The following is a 10,866-nucleotide window of genomic DNA, read 5'->3' as shown; positions in this document are numbered from 1 at the left end:
ATTAATTTCATATAAACTACATAAATAAAAATCACAATTTAATGTTAACATGAATATTAAAAGGTTACATAATTGTAACTGAAATATAAAAAATACGTTTAATTATATAATCAAAAACTGTTTACTTTTACTTATGTTTGTAAATTCTGTGAAACCATTTAAATGTGTGCAGTATATCAAAAGAATACGCGTACAACAAATTCAGATTAATATGTCATTTCACATCAATGTGCTGTTCACCAAAAGTTCACAGTCTTAAAAAATGTGTGACGTCACGTGGACGGTGTCCTCCGAGGGCCATTGCGCGCGCTGCGCGTTTGTGTATCCGCCCCATTCTGTCCTGCTCCGCGTTCCCGTTCACAGAGAACGAGATGAGAATGAGATGAGATGAGAAGAGTCATGGAGGAGCTGAGCGCCGTGGGAGAGCAGGTCTTTGATGCCGAGTGTATTCTCAACAAACGCCTGAGGAAGGTAACAAACGCGCTCACAAACAAACACACACACGTGAATCCGAATGCGTGCGCGATCCTCAACGCGTGTTTGATTTCCACAGGGCAAACTGGAGTATCTGGTCAAGTGGAGAGGATGGTCGTCCAAGTAAGTGAAAACTGATACATATACTGCCTTTATTGTGTGTGTGTATATGTATGTGTGTGTGTGTGTACACTATACAGGCGATATATATCTGCATCATATAGAACAGTACTTTACCCATGCAGCGCTTTACCAGTAAACGTGCTTGAATGTAAATCTCGAGGAAGGTAGAGAGAGAGAGAAACAAGGAAAATAACAACAGCGTGTTGCGCGTTTAGTTTCGCGTCCACGCGTGAATTCTTGCACTGCTCTCCACTTGATTAGCTTGTTCTGCATTTCTCTTTGTCTTCCAAGTTACTTTTGCTGTGTCTTTTCATCAAGTTGTTTTTGTTCGACTGTCCAATCGCAGTTGGTGAAATAAAATCGACAGAAACTAACGTAAAGAAACAGAAAAATATTTTAGTGTTTTTATTATTTTTTTTTTAGTTAGCATTTTCGTTGATAAACATCATGTTTTGGCTTCAGGAATCGCGTAGTGCTCGGTCAGTTGTTACAAAGCCAGTTACACTGTATCAGTTTTAGAACGCTTTTTGTTACTTTGTAACTTTTTTTTTTCGTTTGTAACGCAGACAGTTTGTAGAACGTGCAGCGCGTGGTTTGTTTCAAATTTTTTTTCATTAAAAACTCCAGCTGCCCTCCAGCCCCCCTTAATGCCCCCACTCTTGCTCTGTTACATTGTCGCCCCCTTTTTTGCCCCGTCTATGGGCACTTGAGCTGTCAATCACACGAGCCACACCTACCGCGCGCGCTTCCATCTGCTTCATTGATTATTTACAACTCGCATCTATTTTTATTGGTTATTATTACTTGTTCAAGCAAAATCATAAACTGACCAGAACCCAGGGACAATGTCTAAAATGCTCTAGATATGTAAAATGAGGGACGAGAGGTGATGTCTTGTTGTTTAACATTTGATATATTAGCCTATACCAGGGGTAGGCAAGTTCGGTCCTAGAGAGCCGCAGTCCTGCAGAGTTCAGCTCCAACCCTGAAAAAAAAATTCACCTGCCTATAGCCTTAGTAATCCTGAAGACATTGATTAGCTTGTTTAGGTGTGTCTGATTAGGGTTGGAGCTGAACTTTGCAGGACTGCGGCTCTCTAGGACCGAACTTGCCTACCCCTGGCCTATACATAATAACATAATAGCCTATACGATATTTAATACATTTTTGTTTCTGTAATGCACATTTAAAATATTGCGAGTGGATGTAAGTGAGGTTCTTAAAACATTTTCCTGGTCTTTTGTGATCAATGTATGGAAGGCTGTTTCCACCAAAAAAAAAGTAATTGTGACTTTTTATCTCACATTTCATAAAAAAACAATTGCAAGATTTAAACATGCAATTCTTAGAAAGGGAGTACAAATTATGAGATGAAATTTTGCAAGAAAAAAGTCAGAATTGTGAGAGAAAAAGTCGCAATTACCTCTTTTTTTCATCCTGTGGCGGAAGCAAAATAAACAAAGGTGTGAGATATTCAACTCATAATTCCAAGAAAAAAGACAGAATTCCAAGATTTAAACTCAAAATTCTGAGGAAAAAAGTCACAATTGCAAGAAAAAGTTTATATCTTGACATTCTGACTTTTTTTCTTAGAATTTCGGTAAAAGAGTCCTGTAGCTGAAACAAAAAAACTGAATTGTGACACGTCAACTCAGAATTCATAGAAAAAAAGTTGCAATTACCTTTTAAATGTTTTATTACGTGATGGAAACGGGCTTCTATATTAATTAAACCACACTGTTTATGTCAGTTCCTGTTGGATAAAATCAAGATTTGTCTTGCATTATTTTCCCGCGGGATGTAGCAGTAGTAGTTATGAAAGAAAAATTAATGCTGTTCATGTTGATTTTGAGTAATGCCGGGTTAAGGACGTCTGTTTTGATAGATCACTACTTTTTTGTGTTAAATGAAATCCAGACATTACAGATTCTTTGAAGTGCCCTTTTAAACTGTCATCTTATCTCTTTTTTTTTCTCTGCTATATAACGCCAACCAGGCCGCGTCTGAAGTCCAGTTCAACTCCACATCCCTTCTGTTTACATTTACAGTAGCAGATGCAAAATTGCTATCCAAATGATACTTAAGGGGTGGTACGCAAATAGCTTGTTTTGCATGCTTTGTTATGCTGATTTAGTCTTGTGGTGTGACATGCTGTATTTTCGACTATCATCCATGAAGTTTTTTATGTGCATATGATTCATGTTAATTGCAAGACTATATGAATTATATGTACTTTAAAAACATCATTTGTCACACTTAAAAGCTTGTCAAACTCGAAAGAAATAAGAGTTATAGACTTTCCTTTGTGAATAGCCAACTTTTTGATGCTAAATGAAAAACTTCATGAGCAAGTTATGTGTCATCTACTCACATGCTAAAGAAGCCAGTGTCTGTGTTGCAGGCATAACAGTTGGGAACCTCAGGAAAACCTTCTTGACCCGAGACTATTGGCTGCGTTTAACAAGAGGTAAGAGGTTTCTCCCATTGGACGAGCAGGCCTGTATGTGAGAGCAACGCCCCCTTCCCCATGTGCAAACAATATGGGCTGCAACGCTTGGGAGGGCGTCAATGGGGCTCCATTCACAGGGCCATTCAAGGGCTGCAGACGTGTCCAGGCTCACGAGTTCCTCTGCAGCCTGACTGAAAATCAAACATCATTAACATTTTCAACGGAAACTAGTTTTAGAGTTTTCTGTCAGCGTTTCACATTTGGTTTCACAGTTTATGAAGGATGGGCGTGAAAAGGTGACTTGGATCACTTGAGAAACGAAACCACATGTTGACTCCAACATGCTCCTGTTAAAAAAATAGATTTTTACATTTTCGGAAGAATATTTGCCTAAATATGGCTCGGAATCCATCCTTCAATGTAAGTACATGGGAATTTTTCTCCCGTTTTATCGTTCGTCAAAGAAATATTTCTTTATTTGAGAAATCATTAATGTCTAGAGAACAAATTATGCTTTTCCTAGGAAACACCACTTTTTGCTAACACATCTGCCAAAAACAAAGAAAGTGATGTTTTTTGTCCAAATTAGAACAATGGAGAGTTGTGACAGGAAGTGGGGTGAAAGAACAGGAAGTGAGGAGGCTTAAATATATAAAAACAGGAACTGAATTTCACAATTGGCTTGTTTTTTTTTTTTCCAAGACTGTTAAAATAATATTGGATTTTTTTTTAATTTAAATATATTTTAATCTTTTTGTCTTACTTTTTATTGTTGGTTTTATTTATGATTATTTTTATTTATTTATTTAAATCCTTTTTATGTAAAACACTTGAATGACTCTTGTTTATAAAATATGCTATTTAATAAAAATTCTCTGACTAATGACTTTTAATACCAAAGTAATGGTCATACATATTACAACTTAATGATAAAGTGAAATAATAAAGTGACGTGACATGTGGCCAAGTATGGTGACCCATACTAGGAATTAGTGCTCTGCATTTAACCCATCCAAAGTGCACACACACAGCAGTGAACACACACACACCGTGATCACACACCCGGAGCAGTGGGCAGCCATTTATGCTGCGACGCCCGGGGAGCAGTTGGGGGTTCAAAAATTCCTGCCGGACCGGAGACTCGAACTCGCAACCTTTGGGTTACGAGTCCGACTCTCTAACCATTAGGCCACAACTTCCCCATGATAGCAAAGACTGTATTAGCATATATTGCTAATCACTGCTTTTTTTGTAATTTTTCCCACATTTTGTCCATTCTTAGGGAGCAGGAGCGGGAACTCTTGATCAGCAAAAAGGGGAAACGGCCTCGTGGACGACCCAGAAAAATATTGGTAAGTATGCCTAAAAAAATGCTCCAGATCTTCTGAAAAAGGCAGTTTGCACCACACATTATGTTCTCACCATTTTCTATATGTTCATCTCTCAGGAAACCATTCCAGTGGTGTCCAAATCAAGCAGCTCGTCCTCATCGTCCTCATCTTCTGGTTCTTCATCATCTTCCTCGTCTTCTTCCTCTTCTTCAGATGATGATGACGATGAAGACGACAATGACAGAAATCCAAAACCGAGCCCTCGTCCACGAGAGCACCACCCAGTCCCTCAGAAGAAAGCTCAGATCGTGGTGGCCAAGCCAGAACCGCCGAAGAAGAAGCGAGGGAGGAAAGCGCTTCCTCCGGAGTTGAAGGCGCAGCATCAGGCCAAAGGTCCTCGGAAGATTCTCAAGCCCATTTCCAGAGACTCTGAGCTCCGAAGGAGCATAAAGAAACCGCTCATGCCTGCAAGCTTCACCTACAACGGGTTGAACCGAAACTCTGGAAGGGAGCTGATGGCACTGCAAAATAGAGGTTATTTTACCCAGAAGAGCTCCTTAAGTTCCCTTGGACGCTCCATCGGATCGGCCTCATCACCTACTGCGTTAAGTCGGCCGCCACAATCCAAAACCGCTTCGGATTTCAAGCTCTCGGTCTCAGATATGAGCAGCGGAGGAGTCGATCCCAATGCGCCCACGTGCAAATCTCCAGGAGTGGCTGCGTTGAATATTCACAGCAGCAACGGACAGACGTGTCCACAACTCTCTCCGAATGTCCTGAAGGTCTCAGATCAGACTCTACTTCAAAGATCAGGATCTCTCCAGAAATCCCCATCAAGCTCATTTTCCTCTCTTAAAACTCCCTCCAGCCTTCAAGCTCTCAACCTACAGAGCATCAACAAAACGGCGCAAGGTAACGGGACCTCTGTGAACGACGGTTCCTACTTGAAGGGTACCTCCAACCCTGGTAGAAAAAGCTCTGTGTTTAACGCAAGACACGAGCATAGTCCCGCACCGAATACCCCAAGTAAGTTCCCAACCAATCAACAAGTCCTAAAGAGTCCGCAACGGGACAAATCCAAAGCGGACGATTTGTCCGAAAGACTCGGGAAGAAGACTCAAGGTAGAGAAGACAAGATTCTGGTTCCGACATCCGAGGGCCGAGATCAACCAGTGCCGGATAGATCCTCGTCTAAAGACGCCGGGAAACCAAGCAAGACCCTGAGCGAGTTGAGCACTGGTGAAGAGGGAAGCAGCTCAGATTCTGACCATGATTCCTCATTTCCAAGCGACAACCGTGACTTGGCCATCTCGGTGCAGGCGGGCCAGGACTGGAGGCCGACGCGGAGCCTGATCGAACACGTGTTTGTCACCGACGTCACTGCAAACCTGGTAACTGTAACGGTAAAAGAGTCCCCCACCAGCGTTGGGTTTTTTAGCATCCGCAATTATTGAATGTCGACAACTGGAACCGCAGCCACTCTGGGATAATCAGGAGAAGTTTCGAAGGAATCAAAGGAACTGTTTGGTGCTTCTCCATCTTTGGATTTTACTTGTTTTGACTCAAAATCTGACTGTTTTAGTTGGCCAGTTATGGAGTTCTTTGAGAAAATGAATGCCTGAAGACTTGCTCAATCAGAGACGTTTATAATCTCAGTTAAGCGTAGATATTAAGCATAAATATGTTACTGAACAAATGATTGACCGTTCGTCTTAGTTTCCACTTCAGGGATGGTTTCATGTTCTCTTGATGTTGATTCTGAGTACAGTATTAGTGAAGAAGAAAGTTACAAGATCAGAACAAATTTATCCAAAAATGTTATATAACTGAATCTCAGATCACGTCTTTTAAGGTGCCTGTTTTTAAAGCTGTCCTCTTTCTGCCTGATAACAGGTTTTTTTTTGTTCCTTCTAGTATGAATGTGGGTATCTTTTATACTACATAACAGTTCTGTTTATTTATTATTATTTCTTACTGGTTTTTGTTGGTAGGTGAAATGCTGAAACACAGTAAAGTTTCTTTTTTATACACAATTCATCAGTCTGTTCTGTGTCAAACCTACAGTTCAGAATATGGATGTGTATATAATCAGGGGTGTAAGAACGACAGTAAAGAAGTCTCTTCTGCTCACCAAGGCTGCATTTATTTGACCAAAAATACAGTAAACAGCAGCAAAATTTGTATATATTATTACGATTCGAAATAACTATTTTCTATGAGAATATATTGTAAAATGTAATTTATTCCTGTGATCAAAGCTGAATCATTACTCCAGTCTTCAGTGTCACATGATCCTTGAGAAATCATTCTAATATGCTGATTTGCTGCTCAAGAAACATTTATTATTATCAATGTTAAAATCTTTCATAAATAGAAAGTTCAAAAGCATTTGAAAATAGAAATGTGCCTTTACGGTCTCTTTTGATCAATTTAATGTATCCTTGTTAAATAAAAAGTATTCATTTCTTTCAAACAAAAATTTTAATGACTCCAAACTTTTGAATGGTAGTGTAGTTTTTTTTTTTCCTTCAAAAAATTCTTAAAGAGCAGGTCATATGTTTTTTTTAAAGTGTCCTAATATTGTGTTGGAGTCCCCTACAACAGGTTTAAATGCATCTACGGTCTGAAAACCCTGTAATTTTCCCAGAATATACATTTATACATAGTCATTTGTCCATGATTTTGAAACGGTTCGTTCGATTCAGTTCTGAGCGAAATGTCTGTAAACCCCTCCCTTCCATAAGCCTACTCTGCTCTGATTGGTCCGCTGGCCAAGCCTGTTGTGATTGGCACAAAGATGAGCGCTTGAGCAAGTTAGCGAGCGCTACCATCTGTGTTGCCAAGTCCGCAGTTGTTTTGGATGTCGCGGGGTTGTTGCGACCCCAATAATGTCATATTTAAGCACTGGAATGTGAATTTACCAGGGGAACCCTGACTGAAAGTGTGTATTTTACACCCCAGAACGCGATTTTGAAAGGGGGACCACCCTCGAAACACGATTGGGCTAGTTTTGAGTAGCAATTGGGCGGGTTTTGTTGTGACAACCTGGCAACCCTAGCATGCACCTTTACATAAAACAATAATATAGTGCTCCAATCAGTTCTTAAAATAATTACATAAAAACATTTTGTTTAACACTTATGCAAGCGAATCGTGCCCACAGCTAAAGTTTAGCTGCTAAACTGTGAACACTTAAAACAATAATGGTGGATACGTTAGCCGAGTGCTGATGAAACAATACAGTTTGAAAACCAAAATATGTCTACTGTAATGTCTGAAGAACGACAGACAAAAGACGCTCCGTGTCTTAACCTTTAATTATAATGCAGAACAGCTGTATCACATGTGCACCAGCCGGCGCCAGCGCAGCACTGATGAGGGGGCGGCTGAGATAACGAAAGAGGGCGATGACGTAGCACAAAGTAAAAAAAAAAAAACAGTACTTCGTACTTACAGGTTGTGGTTCGGAGACGCTTATTGGTCCAAATAAAGATTTGAAGTCAACGAAGATAAAAGGCAAGATTAGAGAAGCAGTCCTCGGTAAAATGACGAGCACAACAAAAGGTTCGAATTGTATTGCTGTGGTATCGTGGAACACAGCACCTTCTCAACACTGAGAGTGTTCGTATTTCGTGGGCAGGACGGGGATTATGCTAATGTGTTACCCAGTGACGTAGATCGGTAACAGGCAGAAGATTCGAAAATATATCGACTCGTTAAGGCGATTCTGAGTCGACTCTTTCTTTTGAGAGACAATATCTATATTTATCATGCTCTTTTTTGATTAACAACTTTGCAGACTGTTTACATTGAATGATAACTACCTTACAAACTGCAAAAGAGATATTTTTCGAAAACCCATATGACCTGCTCTTTAAAACAAGTGATAATCTCAAAAAGTGAAGGTGGTGAACTTAAATTTTTAAAAATGTTTGCTATATTGTAATGGTTGCTACACCCCTGAATATATCACATATTTTAATGTATCATTATTTCAGTCTGTACAATGCAAAAATGACTTCACAATGAGCTTTTAATACGTAATTTCCACATAAAACATATAAATATCCTTAAAGCAAGATAAACGTAATTGAGAAGACTGCATAAGATATTTAGACTTCTTTTCGGTTGTCTTTAATATGAGTGTATATTGTATTTTTATACTTAAAACAGTAATACAAAATACACTCATTAAAGATAGTCTAAAAACAAGTCTTAATATCTCGTGAAGATTTTGCTTCTCAAGTTTTTTACCTTTTCATTGGATTAGTTGTTTTTTTTTCAGCATCAAATGCATTGTTTTTTGTTTTGTTATTTTTTTCCCGATCTGACATAGAAGACGCAATTGATGCTACTTGACATTAATATGTACTGCAGCTCTCACATTCAGCGTTTGCGGTCTGCCTTTTGTCTGATCTCCTCCACAGTCGTGAACATCTGAGAGGCCATTTAATTATGCAGGTTTAGACATTTTAAGAAACCCTTTAATTTTCCCAGAATTTCAAGAGGCGTCTTCCTGAAACAGACTCTACTGTGGTCTCTCTGGGCACACGGCCGTCCCTGAACCTCACACTGACTTCAGCTTTACTCAAACCATAACTCCAGTGGCTATACCTGGTTAGTTTGATATATATATATATATATTTTTTTTTTTATTATTTTTTTTTTTTAGACAGATTTTTAATGTTTTTTTTTAGTTGCATTATATGTCTATAGTTTATTTTATGCTTCAATTTACATTTAACTACATTTAATTTATATTTATTTTATGCATCAATTTGGAGTTAACTAAAACCAGAAAATGACTTTTGTTTACATTTTCATTACTTATAAAAATGAAATTTAATATAAAAAATTTAATTGTAATATATCAATGAAATTTTTTACTATTAAATTGAATTGAAATATATATAAAACTAAACTGTTATTTCAGCTAGTATAACTCAAACTGAAAAAAAAAACTATAAAGACAGTATTACATTTTATGTCATTCATTAATTAATGACAAAATCAACAAAATGACTAAAACTAACAAAAATTAAAACAAAAACAATAGAATATATAAAAATAAAAACTATTCAGAATATTAATAAAAACAACACCAGTGTTATTTTAGTTTCATTGAAATCTCACTGGTGACATGACCAATTATTCTGACAGCTGACAGTGTAAAGCAACACTGTTTGCCCAGAGGTGTGTGTGTGTGTGTGTGTGTGTTTGTGTGTTGTGTGTTGTGTGTGTGTGTTGTGTGTATAAAATTCTGTATGGAGATTCAAGGCTCATCATGGGTGTCTAAAGCAGGCGGGACACACAAGATAATCAAGTCCATCAACATTATTGTGCCAAAAATGTCTAAGAAGGCGCTTTCCTTTGTTTCATTTGGATTAATGCACAACAATCTGTCTTTTTCTGCACGTATAATCCTTCATATCAAGATATGTCTTTCATAACATAAATAATGTGAACTCACAAGTGCACAGTCATCTCTAAAGTCTCTGTAAAACAATAGTTGAGCTGTGGAAAGGGTGGAGACGAGGAAAACTAACAATCATCTCCTCCATCCACACCCAAAAACACAAACATGTCAGAGAATGAAAACACAACCGAAAGAAAACAAAATAATGCTTGTGTTTGTTTAGCAGAGATGAAGTTGATAAAGCATCACTGTCATCATTGTCTAAGCAATCTGAATAAATACATTTTGGAAATGCGATTATTTAAAGGGACCATGACATTAATTTTTTTATTTTTATGGCAGAGGTATTTGCACTGTATGCGATAGATGCTATTTGCACTGGAAACAGCAGTATCTTCTATGCACTGTGTAAATAGTAATTAGATGCTATTTGTACTTACTGCAAATAGTGGCAGATACTATTTGCACCTCTTGTAGTGGCCGAGGAAGGGCACAGATGTGCGGCGATGGGGGGCATGCGCACATAGCCGCGGGGGTGCTGGGGTGCAAACCACGACTTCACCACCTGCTCGTGGACATCCGGGAAGAATGTAAACTTCCTCTTTGAGGCAGCAAGCAAGTCTTGCTCTCGTTACATCATATACGGCCCGCAGGCTTGTCGGTATTTGCATGCGATTTGCATAATTAGCAACAACTGGCCAGTTTATTGTGCTGGTGTTATCCTATAAGGTTTCAGGATTTTCTGAGAAGTGGAGGAGTTCCCACTGCGAATGCTTCACAATGTAGAGTGGACACTCGAAAGGGAACTTTATCATTTACAAAGCAAGCATTATTAAATCATTTACTTACGGTCTGTGATGCAGCTGTCAGATCTATACAACTAGCTGCTTCATCTTTCAACAAATGTTTCTCTGTGAACTCTTTATTACTGTGCCTCAATTATAAAACAAAATGCTCTGAACAAACAAATAAACCTCCGATGTGATCCGGGGCGCCATTAAAATAGACCACTCACTTGATCCTGACTCTGGGATCCTTCTGAAGTCTGTACTGAGACACAAAAGCGGTTTAAA

The 10,866-nt window shown here is 38.6% G+C and overlaps 1 protein-coding gene across 1 annotated transcript; it reads left to right on the top strand.

Annotated features, from left to right (window-relative positions):
* The first annotated feature begins 314 nt into the window (after positions 1-314).
* On the top strand, positions 315-6,544 carry LOC107718939 (chromobox protein homolog 2-like). The gene is made up of 5 exons (XM_016526187.1): positions 315-471; positions 554-597; positions 2,999-3,064; positions 4,329-4,398; positions 4,494-6,544. Exons 1-5 carry the CDS (start codon positions 388-390, stop codon positions 5,829-5,831), a joined length of 1,602 nt encoding a protein of 533 aa, XP_016381673.1. The 5' UTR covers positions 315-387; the 3' UTR covers positions 5,832-6,544.
* The last annotated feature ends 4,322 nt before the right edge of the window (positions 6,545-10,866 follow it).

This window comes from Sinocyclocheilus rhinocerous, unplaced genomic scaffold (genome assembly GCF_001515625.1).
Source record: "Sinocyclocheilus rhinocerous isolate Xijiao unplaced genomic scaffold, SAMN03320098_v1.1 scaffold1625, whole genome shotgun sequence".
NCBI classification, from domain to species: domain Eukaryota; kingdom Metazoa; phylum Chordata; class Actinopteri; order Cypriniformes; family Cyprinidae; genus Sinocyclocheilus; species Sinocyclocheilus rhinocerous.
This window is presented reverse-complemented; position numbering and strand designations above follow the sequence as displayed.